Genomic DNA, 19,684 nt, shown 5'->3' with positions numbered 1-19,684 from the left:
TTGCAGTTATAAGTAAATAATAGACGATTAGACATTAATCAGCGGGGATAGCTCAGTTGGGAGAGCGTCAGACTGAAGATCTGAAGGTCAGGTGTTCGATCCACCTTCACCGCATTTTAGTCATCTTTTTAAGTCCATTTCTGCCTTTTATTTTTCCCACTACCATTTTTATGTATTCATTTTAAGTTTTTTAATATTAGAGATAAATTAAAATCTATTAATGTCATGCATCTTTTGTTTGTATTTTCGAATTCATTTTAATTTTTTTAATATTAGAGATAAATGAAAATCTGTCAATGTCATTCATATTTTGTATGTATTTTTTAATTTTGAATATTTAAAACTTAGTTGATTTTCGATATGATATCTTTCAACAAAAAACTAATATGGTAATATAACGATGTAAGTAGTGTGTAAAGCGCATTAAATCTTCATAAATGATGTAGAAGCAGTTGATGAAGTCGTCTTGTTTAGCCGGCAAAAATATATAGCTCCTTTGAAATTCAATGTTGTCTTCATCATGGTCTCCAAAATCAACTGTATCTCATAATCAAGTCCGTAACTAAACAGAAAATACTACCATAATCAACCTAGTTATCAAATCCTTCCGCTTGCGAACACTGTGTCACAGCAAGGCTCGTAAGACCATCTCCAAATGTAAAATTTTCACTTATCGCTCGGGCATTGTCAATTGATATAACGAGAGACAAAAATCAATGCACAATATAAAGGCCAAAATTGTTACATTTAACTAATTTCCAAGGTATGCCAAGGTATATTACGGTCATTAGATGCAAGAAACTCCCGCGAATAACATGAAAACAAGGTCTGGCATACCTTATGTAAAAAATTGAAGTGAGATTGATGCCGCTCCTTCTATGTGTTTTTGAACAACTGCGGTGAGGATATTTCTTGAGACTGCCATAACTGTACAGTTTAAATGTAATTTCTTGTATGGCAAACAGAAATTCTTGGTGTTCCCGGAAACGTTCAACCTTACAACTCTGCTACCGTCATTGCAACGTTTGGTTCTACATTATATGGCTTTTAAAACCTCTCCAAGAACTAGTCCCCACTGAGTCCAATGTGAGCCACCCTGCATTAAAGATCCAACAAAACGAATATTTACGAAGCAATAACTGTCTTGATTACATACACCAGAGTCTGCACTTCTAACGCTTCAAACTTACCCTTCAAATTGCAGAATAGGAGGTCAAGTCTCAACAAGGAAAAGAGACGATATAAAACAAGCACTTACCTGGCAAAACACAGCAAATGGCTCTCTTAATGGTCCATCGCATGAAAGCTCACTTGTACTCCCATCAATGAAGGTTCCATCAGCAAAGATCACCTGGTACATGACAACTAAAGGCGATTGAAAACGAAAGCCTAACTGCAAATTTTCAAGTAACCTTTCAAATTCAAGTTAAATTGAACAGTTGAACTTGTTAATGCAAGATCTGAAACCACTCTTGACATAAGAGCACAGAATGAGACAATGTCACAGTTGATAAAGATTTCAATAATGCTCTTACGCATGCTTAGCGTTCTAGATACAACGAAACTAGAAAGAAGTAGCATTGCCTTCTCAACTTTTCACATAGGAAAATTGTCAACTGGTAACTAACATTTCATGAAAATCAGACTCATAGGTTTGGTTTAGGATTAGGAGCAGTGCATATTAATAGTACTTGCTTCTGCTGCCTGCTTCCAGGGTTGTAATGTAAGAGATGCAAAACAAATTCTGAGAAGTTATGTAAATGAAATGTAGGAGTAAATGCGGCCAGACCTCTGATGCATATCCAGGAGTTGCACCAGCCACTGGTTTGGTAAATGAACCTACTGGGGAGTTTCTCTGTACAGCCTCGCAGAAAGCAAGAAGGCGCTCACGGCTTCCAAGCTGTACAGCCTGAAAAGAATTACATGAGTATCTGAGATGCTCTTGCTTGTAGTAGGGCATATTTCTCAACTAACATTGTCAATCCACTAATCAAAGCTATACAACCAGAATAACATTATCATCCTACATGTACAAATAACATTCTAGAAATTAGAATAAAAGAAATAAACAGCAGCTTGCTGATACACAATTTGTTGACCCTAGACGATGTGACTCTTCAGGCAGACCTAAATTTCTTAACCACCAATATAATGTTTTGAAGGTTCGCTTGGCATTTATAAAGAGGGCAAAATAAGCTCTAAATACCTGGACTGTGTCATGACGAGGAATACGAGGAAGTGGCTGCACCTTATACCCTCTGGCTGCCATAACTTCAGCTACCAGTAAAGTGCCCTAAGGTATAGAAAATCAGGGAAAAGAATTTCAGTTCAAAGTTGAAGTAATGACAAATAAAACGTAAACTAGGAAATGCAGATTCCAATACCTTGATAGCCTCGCCTACCATTTGAGGTGAAAGGAACAAACCCTGGAAAAATGCTCGCATAATGTCACCAGGAGTTGCGCCACAATCAACTCCAAGGCCAGGTGCAGACAGACGAGCTGATGCTGCTTTTACCCATTTTTCTCTCCCAGCAACATATCCACCACATGGTGCTATAGTCCCACCAGGATTTTTTATCAAACTGCCCGCAATCAAATCTGCACCCTGAACACCAATAATGACATTTTATTGCCTTTCATCATAAGGAATAGAAAAGGATATATAAAATCTGCACATACCACCAATGGAGGTTCAATGCTTTCCACAAATTCACCATAACAGTTATCCACCATGACCAAGCAGTTAGAATTCTGCGTCTGGAATGGATAAATACAAATGGAACAACAGTAAACTTTCCAATACAAAGGGGAAAATGATTGACAAGAGTTAACAATAATATGTTTGATATATATCACTTTCAGGCTACTCCAGAATAATAAATTGAACTCATATATATTAACAACAGTGGAAGTGTAGAAAATCTTTATACACCCCAGTATTCTCGGCTACTCAAGGTGAAAACAACACCATTTTGTTAAAATGTCATGCTATCTAATATAGAATGACACCACTTTTAATCTGATCACGATACCTATTGTCACTCAGACCGTGATTAATGCAGATATTCACTTCCATGGCACACTCTGGTTACAAAGCCAGTTCCATGAAATTCATAATGGGATAGTCAAGAAACTTACCTTAATTATCTTAATTGCTTGCCCTATCTCATCTACACTTAAACTCCGACGCCATGAATAACCACATGACCTCTGTATGAGCGCACATTTTGTTTCAGGTCTCAAAGCATGGATAAGTGCATCCCAGTTAAGGCCGCCATCTTCAGCAAGCTAAAATGACATCAGATATGAGATAGTTCAAAAAACACACCAACAAATCTAAACAAAAATCTTTCAATGTAACTAGTTACATACTGGAACTTCTCGGTATTTCACTCCAAAATCTGTCAAGGACCCCATGCCATGAGAGTCTCTCTTTCCAATAACTTCCTCCAAGGTGTCATAGGGAGGACCAGCAACTGCCAAAAGCTGACATGTAGATTAGTTGAAAGTCTAAACATATTCCAAGGAAATAGGTGGACAAAGAACAATTATGTAGCTGCAGATAATTTTTCAACATGGAGTGCATCTGCATCAAATTAACAGCTCACCTCATCCCCTGGCCTTAGAAAAGCAAATAAAGCACATGTTATAGCATGAGTTCCTGAAAAAAACTGAATGTATTGGAGAAGAGGATTAAAAAAGCATTGCATAAAACCCCATAAAGCAAACACACCACACTATATATGGCAAACCTGTGAGCGAACTATAGCAGATTCAGCCCCAACAATTTCAGCAAAAGCTTGGTCCAGTGCTTCACGTCCCCCAGCTTCATCATGACCATAACCAGTGCATCCGGCAAAGTGCTGATTATAGACAAATGACAGTGGCCATGATACCATAAACAAGAAAGTTAATCATCTTATAATTATCAGTGAAGGGTAAGAATTTGATGAAGTCAAAAGACCCAAATAGAGAATTTTTCGACTTTTTTTACAGAATTAGCGCATTGGTTACGTATGGAAAGAAAACAGTAAGGCACTATTGTTTCAATTCATGTATTATAACAACTACTATAACAAAAAAAGTCCTTTGAACAAAGAACAAATCTAGACACGCTTCTACTTACAAACATAGGCAGAAAAAAATATGTACACAAACAAACAATGGAATGAGATGTATAGATAGCTGCTGCTAATAACATGTTGATCCACTCTATGCATTCTTCCTTCTAAAGGATTACATGAACCATCTTCAACATTATATCCGAATTAAACAAAAAACTACTTACATGTGATCCAACTCGAGCATTCTGGAAAGCTTTAAGAACACGGGTGGTATTGCGTGCAACCAAATTATCCACGGCTCTGAACTCTGAATACAACGAGTCCACTGCGTCCGAAACCTGCATTGCACAGAAATGAAAGCACTTGGGCTCTTATCACAATGAAGCTTTTAGTGCTTAAACCAAACATCCAGCCTTCCAAGCTCCACATAATTCCGAGCATGGTAATTGAATCATACACAAGTTAAGAAAGCAATTAAGGTTGCCACAGAAATTAAGGAAATATTAATGAATGGAAGATGGGTTAGTTTAGTTGCTCTGAAATTCATGGAAACATAAATAACAGCAAAAATTTTAAAAGGGTTAATCTTTCTCGACCATTACCAAATTTTCTAAGCAACCAAACAGAAAACTGACCGGCAAAGTAACTGAACTTTGAGAGAACACGAGCAGCAATAAAAGCTAAATACTTAGAATTTTGATTTCTAATAAATTCCTGCAATGCAGAAAACTACCTATCAAACATGAACTTGAAGCAATATATATACCTCTGGAACAAAAGGAGAGTCTTTCGCATGAAAATGGTGATTGGTAGGGACTGAGAGTGGAGAGCTTGAGCGATTAGTAGCCCTGGGTACGGAAGCTCTGGGAGAGAGCGTAGGATAAGCAGACGTGGCGCAGGATAAGGCCCACATCGTCAAGTCCTTCGAAGGGGACGCCTGCCGTGCGACTACGAGTACACAGTTTCTTTGCGGTCGTTCGGACTTTTGAGCGCTTGTGGATTAATCATCAAATGAAAGGATTTTGTATCTCACCTATTCCTTCATTGTATATGTTTAAATTTTTTTTATTTTTTTATTTAAAATTAAATATAAACAATATCTAATAATTTATGGTTGCACAATGTGTAAATTATGAATCCTCATAAAAAGTATCTAGAGGGGAGCCTCATCCCAAATGAAACATTTTCTATTTGATCAAAAAAATAGTAAGTGATTTAAAACAAATTATTTAAAGTTTAATAGTTGTTTTTTATACAATAATTGATGATAAATTATCTGCGAACTCGTCGTTTTTGAGATTCAAAATTCAACACCCATGTTCCAAAAATGGGACGAGAAAACTGGTATGTCCCTTACCATCTCAAAGCAGCCGGACAAGGAGAGGTTTCAATTTTCTTCAATTTGTGTGTTATTTTCTTTAGTGGTTCAGTATTTTCTTAAATTACTTGTGTTTTCTTTACAATCATTTAACTAAATCAATCAAAATATTGTGCTTTTTTTTTTGTTTGAAATGGATTCAAGCTAATTAGGTTTTGAAGGTTTTTATTGAAAAATCAACACAATTTAAGTTTCTTTTTGTGCTAATTAATCAAGTTTATTTGTGCCTCTGCTCCTGACATTGTAGCAAATCTTTGATGCAACAAGGATGAGATTAAATAAAAGATGTTGGCACTTGGCAGTGCTGAATGTGAAGGTGCTATTGTTACTATTTTATTTTGATATCTACCAATATTTGATTATTTTTCGTTTATTCAGAATGATGAATTGGCACATCTTGTACATTTTTTGTTTGATCTTCAGGTTATATGAAGAAGAAAACATCCTAAGATTTAGGAGAACATTTGGTGTGTAAGGCTGTAGTTCATAGTTGTATGTCGCAGGAGAAGGACAGTGAGAGGGAGGGCTGAAGAAACATATAAAGATGCTCAATGCCCATAAGCATTTTAGTGCAGTCTGCCAACCAAAATTGTTGCCACTAATATTTTTTTGGATGGAGAAATTGTTGCCACTTTTTTAGTTTATTTTTTTCTTCATGCAAAATTGTTACTTTTTTTTTTTTTGGAAAATTATTGCTACTTTTAAATCTGAGCTTAGGATTCATGTTATATTGGCGTGATTTATATGTGTAGGTTTGTTGTTGCTTAAATTAACTACGCTCACTTCAATTTTATTTTGCGTTTGAAAGTAAATTCAAACTGAGGCAACAACTACAACAACTATAAAAGATAAAAAATAAAACCTAAGAAAACCCACACTAAGAGTACTCAACACTAAATAACGTTTTGAAGTACTTAAAAATATTTTCAGGAATATGTAGTGTCCGTGATAAAAGAAATGTCTCTTATTTTAACGGTAATTTGGTGTGAGTTGATAAAAAATAACTTTGGGTACCCTAGTCACGATAATAATGTGAACTCCACATAAATAATTCCCCATGATGATTTGATGTAAAAATGCAACACAAGGATTAGGTTGTTAAGGGTAAAACAATAGCTTAGGTGGTAATCGCACAAAAATGAAAAACTCCATGCATTTTTGTTCAATTTAATAACGAGTGCCAAAAGGCTAGTTATGAAAATAAGTCTCATCAACCTTAATTTTATGTTGACAAAGTCTATGAGCGCATTTTTTTTCCTTGTAGTCAATTTGTGTAACTAGCAATATTACTCAGTAACAAAATTGTTATTGATGAGTAATAAGACAATCTTAAATCTAAGTTCTTGTAATTAGTTTCTATCTTCGACTTGCATGTATAAATTTACCACATGCAAACTCAACAATTTTTTGAAAGTTACTAAATATAAATTGTAATACTTGTTAGTAAATAATAGTTATAACTACGTCTAGTATCATGGGTTTATAATTAAACAAAGTATTAAAGTAATAATTGTACAAGAAAGTTGAGCTTGACCCTAAATCTAAAAGACGCTCCCTACTCACAGTGAGTAGGTAGGAAGAAAAAGCTATAGTACTTGTTACTAAGTAATAGTAACAATAATAGTTACTGGGTGACATCAACTAAATGGAATTATGAAACACATATATGGTAAACAATTGTTTTATGTATACATAATAGTGTATCCCTATCCATACCAACAATTAGCGCTTATGCTAAAATCAAATCAGGTAACGTTTCTTTATCTCATTTTAGACGGCCAACTTAGTATACTAGGTAATAGCATATTTTTTTGCATTTTCTTAGTTGGTCATTGACAATTTTTTTTTTCTTTGAAATTCTTCGTCTGCATTGATTACTGTGTTATTTTTTACCTTCTATTCTTTGTTTGCAATTAAATTTGAATTTTAATCAGAAGTACTCAATCACATAGTACTACTAAGTAAAAGTCACACGTGATGAGGAATGATTGGGAGGTTTTCAATCTTTATTTCCTTATCACATTTTTCACTTTCTTTAGATGTATTCAATATGTATAACTTAGCCACGTAGCTGGTGTATCAGTCTGTGAGAAGTAGACGAGTGAATCCTCTTTTCATTTGTCCATTAATGCACACGTTGGAAAGTGTGTAAATTTGTTGTATTATTCTGGCTGTGAGAGCAAATATTGGCCAGTCTTGCATGTTACGGTTTATTCTTAGATTTGAATTTAATTATAATTCTTAATATGTGAAAGGGGGCTTTAGTTCTTCTCTCCATTCATGTATTTAGGCTCTTTTTGAGAATCAACAATAAGTGAGATTTAGAGTGAGAAAGACAAATATTTTATGATAGATTTTTACATCCAAACAACCTTGAAGAGAAGCTTAGACATCAGATATATATGCTCAAAATGGCCCGAGGTAACTCTAATCTATTCAAGAGATCTTCTTTTATATATTGTTTAGAATCATTCATGAAGATCAAATGTCATGCATGTTTAATGATATATGTAATCTGCTATGATATGTTAAGGGAAATGATTTTCATACCTCATTTTCTTCTTTTGAACACTCTTGTTTATGTATATCCATTAATTTTTTTTTTTTTTTATTCATTCAATCCAATAGTAAAACTAAACTGAGGTGTGTAAGTAAAGCAAAGGGGTGTGAAAAATCGCATCTTTGTTGATCTATGGTCGTCTTTTGATGCACATGCTTTGAACTAGACCAATTTCTTTTTTTTTTTCCAATTTTTTACTATTTTATTGATAAGATCCGGATTAGATCTAAGAGCTTTATATGAGGTTTATGAATTTAAATAACTTTTGTTAAGAAACAGACTTTAATTGATCGATTTTCCTAACAACTATTGTATTTCGTTTAGTTGTGTTTTTTGTCTATATTTTAGTGTTAACTTTCCAAAACCTTACCCAAATAATTCAAACTTAGTGCATTTTAATTGAATAATTATTTGAATTTTTTTTAATAATTATCGTATATGAGATTAGAACTTATGATAAATCTAATGGGTTTTACCAATAAAATTTACAACGCAACTTACTACAAAAGCACTTTAATTTTTGATCTGTTTGGATGGGATAATTAAAAGTGTGTGCTTGTCCTGTTAGATTTTTTCCCTATAAGTACTTTTGCATAGCTTCGCAGGAATACTTGAGTTTTATGTGCACTTCAAAACATGTTCATGTACATACCTCATCTATTGGTAGAAAAGAAAAGACATGTCTATAGTATAATGCCACATTTTTGCTCACCACTCTTAAGTGGTGGTAATGCTAATCATCCTATTTAGCATAATTGGATGAGTTTAAATTTTAAAATTTGTGTTTATTCACTACGCATATCTCCATACGATAATAAATATGGTGGTAAGAATCACCATTGCTTGAGTGTGATGAGCAAAAATACTTCCATATTATAATTTGAAGTATATACATAAAATTGTCCTAATCCTAATCGATGGTCCTAATCCTAATCGATGGTCCTTAATTATTTGCTCTTATTCCTTATTTATTAGTAATTAACTCAAATTGCTTTTGTTTAGACTTCACAGTTCATGATTAGGATAGGCACAATCATTCATAAAAAATTATATAAGTGACATTGAAGAAATATGCATATTGTTTAGACCTTTAAAATGGAACTTAAAATACATTGAACCTCATATATTTTGGTTATCTTGAGTAGAAAAATATGTGCATATCAACAAAAGGTGTATGTGTATATATATACCAGAAAGTTTCATAATAAATTTTGAAAAGTGTTATTCACACACTTCAATTTTTACTTCTCACATTCTTGAAATTTTTGCCATTGATATTTGTTAATTTATTCGATCCGACGGCCGAAAATTGAGAGAGGTGTGTGAGAAGTAAAAATGAGTGTATGGATAGCATTGCCCTAAATTATATTCAGGTAATTAGTGGTACCAATCAAGTACTATCAAAGGCTAGTTGATGAATCACCACAAGGTGGCCTAATGGTTGGGAATGAATTCCAGACCCGTATTCCACAAGTTATGTTCTGAGTTCGATTCCTAACGCTCGTGAATAGCGTGATGATGGCTAGGGATGGCTGAATGTCTTTGTGAGTCTTTTTGGTCCCTAAAACAGTGGACTGCAATGGTGAAGCCACAACTAGTCCTTTTTAAGAAGAAAAAAGGCTAGCTGATGAAGAAAGCAAACTGCATGTCTAAACAAAAGCGTTCCATTTTTAGAAAAACCTCGCACTTCTAACGTGGAAACCGATTTTTATACACTCAATTCTACGGTCAAGAAATATAGAGAATGCGTAGGGATAGAAAATAGTGTGAATAATTTTTTTGATCAATTGTCAACCATGTATCCACCATAGCTACCCCACCTTCTCTCTCTCTCTCTCTCATCATTTCCACGTTTTTCTACCTCTGCATGGTTGTTTAGGTGTCATTGATGAGTGCATTTCGGCTTCATTACAACATAAGAAGGTTTCAAACACATCAAACCCTGCGATAAAAATTCTCACTTCATGTCTTTGTGCTATTTCTAATGAGTTTCATTGATTAAGTTGATTAATTTCGATACGTATTGATCCAGATCATCTGTTCTAATTATTTTCATCGGACTGGTGCTTTTATTTTTTTGAGTCACAGGTGCAACGAGAACCAGAAATTCATCTGCAGCTGCAAGAAGAGGTATCGAGATCAGACATGAAAATACAGAAATTATGTTCACGGATGAAGATATTAAACCAGTCGAGAACTTATATGGACTTGAGCGAGGTCCAAATTATATTGAAGTCGTTTGTGGCTGTACAAGCAAGAAGTACGGCGATTCTGTTGGAAAGCTGAGAATTTCCTCCACAGGACAGTTTTCGATTACTTGCCAATGTCTGTCACCATCTTGCAACGAAGGTACTCACTCTAATCTATCGAATTCCCTGATATGGTATCGGTCCATCGGAGAGGTGCTTGTTTTAAACCTCAAATCTGCATTTCCCACTTCATTTTTAATTTGTAAGTTGCACACACACACACACACACACAGCCCTACATTATTTTTCGATCAGTTTGCACTTCTCTATCTCTGGACGGGAACGATGAAGCTGCATGTCATGAAGCTAACTTTAATACACAGTACATTGTTGGCTTATTTCTTGAGAACTAAGTAAGCTTTATTTGCAATTAACGCAGTCGGGGTCTTACAAGAGAGGGGGAAGTTGACACCGGAGGAATTCGAGAAGCATTCTAAAGAAGGGGGACCCAGAAAATGGAAGAGCAACATCTGGGTTACAATGGACGAAGATGGTCAGAAAGTACCACTGTGGAAAACTGGGCTGATGAAATTCTACAGACATGCCTCAAACGAAGGCCAGTTAGGTTCTACCATTCGGCGACGATGGAACATTCACAGGGATGAACTGCTGCGCTGCTTCAAGTGCAAGAAAGAACGCAGGTTTCGCCTGCGGACTAAAGAAGAGTGCAGAGCCTTCCATAACGCCTCAAGGAATAGGAGGTGGAAATGTGCTGATCATCCCTATGACAAGTGAGTCCCTCTCCTCATTTTCCATTTTAATTTTTTATGCACTTCTTTTTTATTATTTTCATGTTTACTATCTAGAAAAACTTGGTGACTCACTATACTAGTAAATGTTAGCTTTTGTGAGCCTGAACCATTGATCATGTGTCCGGAGAGATTATATTTTCACATGCACTCGGAGGATTATGAATTCGTTAACGACTTCAAAAGTGTTTTGAAATGCTTAAGGTCCCTTTGTTAACAAATCCTTGGTTCGCCCCTTCTATTGAATAAGTGAATTTTGAATCAAATGTATTGTGGACGGTATTGCATTCATACTCTTACAGCGTAACATGCTTAATTGATTGTCGTTAAACCATTAATGATCGTTATGTTTCTAGAAACTAGCTTGAATGATCGAAGTTGCTTTTTGAACAGTTCCATGGTTCACCTCTTGGTTTGCCTGTCGTTGATGAAGTGAACATTCAGTTTAATGTATTGTGTCTTTTGCAGATTAAAAATCTAACATCATAACATGTTTGATTTTCGGAAACTCTAATCGTACTGCTAATTAAATTAGGGTTTGCAATATCACTTAATAAACCTTATTTATTTATTTATTGTGCATGATAAAGAATAAAGTGTGGTGATGAGGAAGAGCGTGAAACTCGGAAGAGCTGCAGGAGTTGCCCTCGAGCTTCGGCATGCCAGGGCTGCACTTCGTGCGTGTGTTTAGGGTGTCTCAATTGCCGCTACTCGGACTGCAACTGCCGCACCTGTGTTGATTTCATGCACAACGCCAAACCCTAATTAAACTCATCCCTCCTTGCATTAGCTTTAATTACCTCCTTTTGCTTCGATTTCAGAACAAGGTTATGGCTTATTTCTTCCTCCTCCTACTATCCATGTTCATTTGATGCGTTTATGTTACATATTGTTTTTGGTACTTTTATTGCATGTTTACTTGGAATCGGAAAAAGTCGTGAATCATAGAATGCAATGAATGAATAGATTTTGAGATCAACCAGCCCCCCTAATTGATATGAATTCGTGTATTAGATTAGAGATTTAATGAAGTGATATAAATGTCTGCTTAAACACATGAAAGTCAAGAATCAGAATAACGTCGATACTTAACTTATGCAAGTTAAATTGTGGATGAAGAGAACCCAATACTTTAAGTTGGGAGAGTACCACAAGGCAGGTTTGTACTAGCGCCCATGTTTAGAATTAGAAAATAGACAAGGATTCGTTGTCTATTTCCAGATTCAGCTTTGGAAACTAAACTAGGAGTTTTAGTTTAGTTGCTCACAGGCTCAAAAATCATTTCATGAAATTACACGAAAACTTCATAAACTACAAATTCCTCTAAAATTTGCCACCAATAACAAGTTTGTGCCATCGAACTTTTGAGTAGAACGCACAACGGTTTTGTAACCTCTCAAACAACCGATGAAATAAGAACAAGCTCATCAATGCATCAATACACATGCTATATAGAAAAGAGGAAGCTAAATAGAGAGAGTTTGCATATTCAGGATGAAATATGAACATAGACAAAGAACTTGACATTCAAAAATATTCGATTAACTTTCAATGTCTATCGATATTCTGTTCCCTATTAATATGGGAAGGTGTACAAGATCTTCAACCTAATCAAAATTTCATACCCGCATGAATGGTTGATGACTCTTCAGTCAACCCGCTACCTGAATCAAGGTCAGACTAAAACATGTTCTACAGAAATGCATAAAATGAGTTTTCACAGTTTGACTCCAAGAGATCACTTTCTCTTAAACCTAATGAATTGCCTAAATGGCTCAATGATATACAGAAGTGTGCACCTGAACATGAAACTCCAAACGATGCACAAAAGTCTTTGAAACTGCAAGCAACCTACTGTCGTCCAGCAGACATGCGATTCCTTCCCCTTCCTCTTCGAGCATTACTAATGCTAACTGCCAAGGAGTTACCTAAAGTTCCTATGGCACTAGGTCCCATCAGCTTCAAGCCGAAAACTTTCACCAAGTATGATAGCCTACTTTCATCTCCTCCTGTCACCAGTTCTAACCCACATGCTTGTTCACGAGATATAAATGTGTACAGCTGCAATGGTATGGTTAAGGCATGTTGGGAGCTGCTTGTTAGCTCTTGTTTATAACTGTCTTCCCTACTCCCAACACCAACTCTCATAAGCCCTATTGATTTTGGGTCATCTGTTGAAGGATCAAATACACATGAAAAGTTCCCAAATTCCAAATCGGGCTTCTCAAATAGATCTTCCAGCATATCATTGCTTGGTCCAACATTCTTTTGTATGACTTTCCTCAAATAGTTTTGACTACGCCTTGTGGCACGATATATGCACGAAGCCTCTCTTAGGCCACTCAGAAAGGCCCCATGCATGGTAGCTGGATGTTGCCTAGTTGTGGCCTCGCCTGCAAAGAACAGCCGGTTTCCCACAGTTTCTGCGAGCAAATCATAGTCACTGCCAGATGACTGTACTCTAACATGAGAATATGAACCATAGGAAAGGGGATCACCACCCCACCTTGTACAAATGGTTTGAATTGGATTAGGTACATCAATGCCCTTAGGAGTATATATACCTGAAGTAGGAATGAAAATTGAAAACTAAAATCTATAAGACACAAAGGAAGATCTAGATGGAAGCCTTGCAAACTTACCCAAAAAATGACGACACAGAAAAATGAAAAGAAGGGAACTACAAATCAATCATTTACATAAAAACATACCTCTGAGGACGCTTAAAACTCGATGGAGCAATATTGATGGCTCTGTGCACTCAAATGTCTCTGCAGCTTCTCCCGCCACCAGTGCAATGAGAACTGGACCTCCAGATACAGTATGGTATCCGTAGAACAAAAAGAACTCTCCACGTTGATGGCTATGTTCATTGAGACATCCAAAAGTATCTAGTTCTTCACCCCAGAAAACATGAGGAAAAACCATAGCTACTTTGTTCAGCAGACCAAATCCCAACCTTTCAATTGCTGCGAGCTTTCTTTGGGGCAACTCGGGTTCAAATCTGATAGAACCCTTTTTCAGAACTCCAAGAGGAACAGTGCATAGGACCATGTCCCCTCGAAACACTTGGTCCCCTGCAATAACTTCAACCCCTTCATCTCCATACCTAATAGTATTGACAGTCTTTCCATAGAATATGGGAACTCTTTCACACAGTGCTCTGATCAATCTCCCATTACCTCCAGCAAGAAAACAGTGGTCCCCACCCATTTCATAAGGATCGTCCTGATCCCAGTAGGCGGCTGAGAGATTTGATAGACATCCAGCATTTGCATATTCCAAATTTGCAAGATGCCAATCAAGAAGTTGCTTCTCCTCAGTGCTTCTAGCAACAGAATACAACTGCCTCAGTTTCTCCAAAACTGAACCCAGAGATATATCATTTCCAAACCCACCCATTGTCTGTCGGAGTTCCATGACTTTGTCAAGCAACTTATTAAAGATGACTTCAATGTTAGAGTCAATGTCCTTATGAACAGGTGTTCCATCAGGTTTGTACAAAGGACACTTATCTCTGACCTTATGAAGCGGAATAGAAAGTTGCCTCGCCAGAACTCCAAGTGGGTTAGCATGGATGCCAGTAATGACACTGCCGCCAAGATCCACAGCAGAAAACTTTCCATCCTTCCCCATCTTTTGGGTGTAGACTCTTCCACCTGGTCGATTCCTACCTTCTAAAACAGCCACCTTGAAACCCAATTGCATAAGCTGCCTTGCAGCCGCTAGTCCAGCAAGTCCGGCACCAACAATGATGACAGACCCTTCAGTTACCTCCTCTGGCATATTAGCCATAAATGCTGGTGCAACCCCAAAATTGATGTATCCATTATACAAAAGAAAATCATAAGCTGAAGATATCAAATGTTCATAGTCACCACTCACAGTTTCTTTAATCTGCCCTTTTGAGAGCCACACTCGCACATTACTCCGCCATCGTACTAAAATATGATTTCTCACAACAATGTAATCATTCTGCTGCTTCCCACCCAACTCAGTGACCACCCCAGCTTGTTTTTCCTCCTCAAGCAGCTCATCAATGGGGAACCCGAGGGACAGTGCTATCATGGCCTCTGTTTCAGTCTCTTTCTCCAAATCCACCTTTGTTCCCTTCCTTTTCTTAAAAGTACCACCTAAATGCTTCTCTATTATATCATCCATCAAATTCTCATCATAATTGCGCAAACTTGCTTTCTTCCTCAGAGACCGCTTAGAAACAGAACCATCTGAACCCGGTGTCTCCATTACCCTAGACCGTGCCCTCTCCACAACAACTTCTTAACCCAAATCAAGTAATCAGCTCAAAAACAAATAAAAAACACAACACCCCATACTGGCATTTCATTTCAAGCAATTCCCTCACGACCCATTAACAGGATGTTTTCGGATTCTCGAACTGAGACATTGATCATCTTTACACACAAATTGAACAGAAAATTCACATATATCAATCCATATCCTCAAATCCCATGTTGTTTCTAACCCCAACTACGGTATTCAACCAAGAAAGTCACTGTTAATATCACTCAGACTGACAGTACGAGCTACCATTAATTTAAATTCGAGTCCTAATTTCCCCAATTTTGTACCCAATATTCAATTCAGCAGTAGGTGTAAAATACAGTAGAAGTTTGTTACATGTTTAGGGAAATTGAAAGTGAAGGGCGACTCACCTGGTTGGACCGAGTTGAATCGGAAACGGGACGATTTGGAAGGGTTTGTCCAGTAGGAGTTAGGGTTTTTCTGGTGCGAGCATACGAAACGAGTTAACCGAATTGGGCGATTGGAGGGAAATAAAGGGACGGTGGGCTTAGAGAATGATGATCAACGCTGGACTTGCAAAAGAGGAGATCCACTCACGAATCGTTTGGGCCTGAACTTGTAGACAAGTTAATAGTTTTAATTAACTTTGTTCAAAAAAACCAAAAAAAAAATTAAAAAACAAAGAAAAAGAAAAAACATAGTTTTAACCAACTGAAATCCAAGTCACTTTTTATGCGCATTTATTTTCTTTGCTGTTGTAGGGTAAAATCCACCATATCGGTGTTACAAGCACACCAAAATTTGATTTCCTATAAGTACCTATAAACAAAATTTATTTCTTAAAATAAATCGTTAATTAGTACTAAACATATGATTAACCCCTTATAATACTATTCTTATAGTTGTTTCGTTAATGTTAGTGAACCTAACAGATATTTAAGGTTGAAAACGTTAAGTAGTTATTTGTAATGTTTTAAAAGGTTTAGATCAATTTAAAATCACCCTAGTGGTTGGGTAGTTATACGAACTTAATCCTTAAATTTAAAACCTTCTTAGGCCATTCTTTGAGGGAGGACTTACATGAAACAAGTTTATTATGTCACATATCTAATAATACATTGCCAAGTGCAAGTTTTTCTCCATATGGCAATGTATTATTGTAAGTTGCTCTTTACTTGAGGAATGTCTATCCAGAGATATTAAAAGATGGACTCAATTAGGAAGATCCCTAAATAAACAAATGCTTATGTTGTGATCCTAAATCCATGAGGTTATTATTGTCAGAATATGTAGCATAGATTCATTGCCAGGTTGCTAACAAAGAACATTACTCTTAACAAAGGGAAATTTGATTTGAACTCATATAACCCTCTTTCTACACCCAACTTACTCTCTACACCCATATCATTTTTAATTAAAGAATTAATATTTCTTCAAACCCAAATTTACTACCAAAATTACCCTCACAAACCCAATTCAAAATGTCAATTTATTTTTGCACCCATTTAAAAAATAAAATCTCAAATTACTAATTTGGTGAAATTTCTACTTGTTTACGAGAATGAAAGCTTTCGAGTTTCTACTAAATACCTTTACTCATTCTCTCTCTAAAAGAGTGAGGATCCTCTTTGTGAGGATCTCGGGGATCCTCAAATCATTGTTCATCGTACATCGTGCGGTCAGTTTTCATTAAGAACTGTTTATATTCAATTTTAAATAAAAAAAATTACAATAATTTCTAACCGCATGATGTACAGTGACCTAATGTGATTTGAGAATCCTTGAATCCTCCTTCTCAGGCTCTTGTCACGTCAGAGCTCCCTACTGCAATTCACATAACTGCTCATAATGAAATCAATTATTAGGGCAATTTTATAGTGTGTTAGTTTAAGTTTCCGAATCTCTCTCTGTATCCAACCTCCAATATTCCTCATGTAATTCTCACCACTACTAGTTGAGTGGCTTCGTCCACATCAGTTGGTTGGTTGTGTAATGGACAAGAGTCTACAAATTTTTTTGCTCACTTTGTAAAACCCCACCGAGACTTGCTGAGAATCATCTATATCTTCTTCGTCGAAATGTTACTTAGAATCTCTTCATAATGAAGTATTAAAGTCTTACACTGGAAATACATCTCAGGTGGGGCATAATCATAACTGACGGTTATCTTTTGAAGGTGTTATTGGAAAGGGTATATATGGTGTGACGAAAATGGATGCGTTCTCTGTACCATCTTCTGCCCTTTCTGCAATAGCCATAATAATGTGTGTGCCGCCTCGGGAACACTCACCTCGTTCTCAAGTTGGGGAAACACTTCTTCTCCGTTGAGATATTCAACCAAGAACACAGTCCATGTCCAAGGGGAGACTTTGCCACCATCTATAGTGAAACCCAAAAAATTCATCTTCTCAGCTTCATGTGTTGAAGGTGTGAATTGAAAAAACCTATCTTTCCAACTCTAAAAAAATTTGAAATCAAACGAAAAAAAAAAAATGAATAAATCGATTCATGCCTTAGTTGAAGGATTCAAAACCACCATACCTGGATACAAAAAACTTGTTTTCTCTACAAGCGCACTTAGGATTTTAGCGGAATGAACATAGATAAACATTGCTTGATGTTAGGGTTTAGTTTGGCTGTGAGTTTATTGATAAATTTTAGTTTATTTGTTAATTTCATCTTGTACTTGATAGTAATTATACAATATGATAAAAATGATGATTCACATTTAAAATTTAAGTTGGGTGTAGAAAAATGTTGTATGGGTTCAAATAAAATTTCCCCTTAACAAATAACATGAACAAGGTGTTGGTTTTAGGGTGTTAGGATTTTACCCATGCATCTAGGATTCAAAAGTTCTTCCTTTCTAAATTATTGTAATAATTTCAAAACCTCCTCCCTTCCTTTATTATTAAACAAATACAAACAAGGTAAAATATTGTTTAAGTTCACAGGATTTTTTTTTTTTTTTTTAAGAAAGTACGATATTCATTGAAAAAGAGAAAAACATACAAAGCATGAAGGATAGAATGCATAATGGGTCTTGATAAAAATATTGCCGGAAATTTCAACCTAAAAAGTTCACAAGATTACAATTAATTAAATATTCTCTCACTGTGAGGAATTAATATTTAGATATCTCTCATGGCCAACCTTTAATGAAACTACAAAAGCTAACATTTCTTAAATAAATTTCCATTGATGTGAAATTTACGACCCCCTACATGAAGAGATCCATTAATATGGCACTTAAAAACGTCAATGAGGGAAAATCAACTTGGCAAATCTAAGAATTTTGTGCTATTTGATGAATTTATTTTGTTTTGCCTAAATCTTGTTATTTTCGGTTGACCCCTCTTAATAGATTTTCTGGTTCTGCTATTATGTATACCGTATTTGTACTACTTTTCTAATAAAAATGAGATTTCACGTAATTGTATTGGTGAATGTTACATCTATTAAAAGATAAGATTTTTAAGCCAAAATAATTCTTAAGATTGACACGATTTCTCACTCCGATCACTGAAATATAAATCGATAATCGATAGGTTTGATTCCTGATTTTGTCCCATTTCTCTACCCTTTTCCACCTCATCTTCCTCCTCCCCCAAGACCCATATACCTTCACCGCCTCCGACCGTCGTGTGCACAGATCGAAGCTCCAGTGACTGCGGATTTGGAAAATCGTCAGCTAGCGCTCGATAAAGGCACCACCTGCTCTTCTTGGAATTACTCCGGCCAGAGATTAGCCACTGGCTCCGTCGAAGGAACCCCCGCCATTTTTAACTTGCGCGACCCTTGCTTGTTGTCCCCCTCTTCCTGCACCTCAAAATCCAAGGTCCCTCACTCCATTCTGCTTGAATTGATGATTTTCCTCCTTTACATATCAACAACAGCAACTGCTCCCCTTCTTCATCGCACATCAGCTGCTCCCCTTATCTAGTCACCAAATTACTCAATTTCCTCATTGAGTTTTTAATTCAGACTAAAATCTCAACTGTGTTAGTCAATTTCTTCGTCGCTGCCTCCCAGCATGGAAGAAATCGTGCAAATTTACGAGTTGGTCAATTTCCTGGTCTTTGAGCAAAATTTGTATTTGGGATTTTGACTTTCAGTTTCTCTGCAATCCATGTATGATTTGCTCTAGAAAGCCATGAAATTTTCAATTATTTTCATACCGCTAAAAGTGATCGTGGTGGCTCTGATTTGTGTGAGAGAAAAGATCATGGTGGCTGGCAGGTTTGAGATTATTTTTTTTTAAGTAAATTAAAAAAGGCAAAATAAATAGTAGTTTGTGACTTAATCCGAAACTACACCAAATGTTCCACTGTTTTTGTACTGCTTAGTCCAAGGCAAGTCAATTAACCTAGCTTCTAAAGTTAGTTCAGTTCAAAATAATTCGGTACAACAAACACTCTTT

General features: G+C 36.2%; 3 protein-coding genes and 1 non-coding gene across 5 annotated transcripts; 2 read left to right on the top strand and 2 right to left on the bottom strand.

Moving 5' to 3' along the window:
* The first annotated feature begins 41 nt into the window (after positions 1 to 41).
* On the top strand, positions 42 to 114 carry TRNAF-GAA. Its single transcript has one exon. It is a non-coding gene; the product is annotated as a tRNA-Phe (tRNA).
* A 534-nt stretch (positions 115 to 648) lies between these two features.
* On the bottom strand, positions 649 to 5,098 carry LOC103927405 (uncharacterized protein YnbB). Of its 2 annotated transcripts, XM_048585528.1 has the most exons (12): positions 4,832 to 5,097; positions 4,290 to 4,403; positions 3,754 to 3,864; positions 3,610 to 3,672; positions 3,374 to 3,487; positions 3,140 to 3,289; positions 2,681 to 2,758; positions 2,385 to 2,606; positions 2,207 to 2,293; positions 1,790 to 1,909; positions 1,259 to 1,351; positions 649 to 1,096 (listed from the first exon to the last, which is right to left on the bottom strand). In XM_048585528.1, the coding sequence occupies exons 1-12, from the start codon at positions 4,976 to 4,978 to the stop codon at positions 1,037 to 1,039; spliced, it is 1,359 nt and encodes a 452-aa protein (XP_048441485.1). In that variant the 5' UTR covers positions 4,979 to 5,097; the 3' UTR covers positions 649 to 1,036. The 2 variants fall into 2 exon arrangements, with proteins under 2 accessions (XP_048441485.1, XP_048441486.1); XM_048585529.1 differs by lacking the exon at positions 649 to 1,096 and having other exon boundaries at positions 1,259 to 1,365; positions 4,832 to 5,098.
* A 4,860-nt stretch (positions 5,099 to 9,958) lies between these two features.
* Positions 9,959 to 11,869, top strand: LOC103927406 (protein ULTRAPETALA 2-like). The gene is made up of 3 exons (XM_048585469.1): positions 9,959 to 10,352; positions 10,632 to 10,983; positions 11,592 to 11,869. Exons 1-3 carry the CDS (start codon positions 10,166 to 10,168, stop codon positions 11,764 to 11,766), a joined length of 714 nt encoding a protein of 237 aa, XP_048441426.1. The 5' UTR covers positions 9,959 to 10,165; the 3' UTR covers positions 11,767 to 11,869.
* Positions 11,870 to 12,489: 620 nt separating this feature from the next.
* On the bottom strand, positions 12,490 to 15,839 carry LOC103939351 (lysine-specific histone demethylase 1 homolog 2). Its single transcript, XM_009349438.3, has 2 exons — positions 13,713 to 15,839; positions 12,490 to 13,565 (listed from the first exon to the last, which is right to left on the bottom strand). Exons 1-2 carry the CDS (start codon positions 15,244 to 15,246, stop codon positions 12,853 to 12,855), a joined length of 2,247 nt encoding a protein of 748 aa, XP_009347713.2. The 5' UTR covers positions 15,247 to 15,839; the 3' UTR covers positions 12,490 to 12,852.
* Between the last annotated feature and the right edge of the window lie 3,845 nt (positions 15,840 to 19,684).

The sequence above is a fragment of a genome, unplaced genomic scaffold (assembly GCF_019419815.1).
Source record: "Pyrus x bretschneideri cultivar Hongxiangsu unplaced genomic scaffold, Pyrus_bretschneideri_v1 Contig23, whole genome shotgun sequence".
Taxonomy (NCBI): domain Eukaryota; kingdom Viridiplantae; phylum Streptophyta; class Magnoliopsida; order Rosales; family Rosaceae; genus Pyrus; species Pyrus x bretschneideri.
Note: the sequence above shows the minus strand (reverse complement) of the source record. Positions and strands in the feature narration are given on the sequence as shown.

What these genes read in the sequence shown, in the direction of transcription:
- LOC103927405 (XM_048585528.1), bottom strand. Translation starts at nt 4,978, where the DNA reads ATGTGGGCCTTATCCTGCGCCACGTCTGCTTATCCTACGCTCTCTCCC. An exon ending in TTCTAAGGCCAGGGGATGAG is followed by an intron (nt 3,488 to 3,609) that starts GTGAGCTGTTAA and finishes TCTACATGTCAG; the next exon opens with CTTTTGGCAGTTGCTGGTCC. An exon ending in CATTTGCTGTGTTTTGCCAG is followed by an intron (nt 1,097 to 1,258) that starts GTAAGTGCTTGT and finishes TCTTTAATGCAG; the next exon opens with GGTGGCTCACATTGGACTCA.
- LOC103927406 (XM_048585469.1), top strand. Translation starts at nt 10,166, where the DNA reads ATGTTCACGGATGAAGATATTAAACCAGTCGAGAACTTATATGGACTT. An exon ending in GTCACCATCTTGCAACGAAG is followed by an intron (nt 10,353 to 10,631) that starts GTACTCACTCTA and finishes CAATTAACGCAG; the next exon opens with TCGGGGTCTTACAAGAGAGG. An exon ending in GCTGATCATCCCTATGACAA is followed by an intron (nt 10,984 to 11,591) that starts GTGAGTCCCTCT and finishes TGCATGATAAAG; the next exon opens with AATAAAGTGTGGTGATGAGG.
- LOC103939351 (XM_009349438.3), bottom strand. Translation starts at nt 15,246, where the DNA reads ATGGAGACACCGGGTTCAGATGGTTCTGTTTCTAAGCGGTCTCTGAGG. An exon ending in AGTTTTAAGCGTCCTCAGAG is followed by an intron (nt 13,566 to 13,712) that starts GTATGTTTTTAT and finishes TTCCTACTTCAG; the next exon opens with GTATATATACTCCTAAGGGC.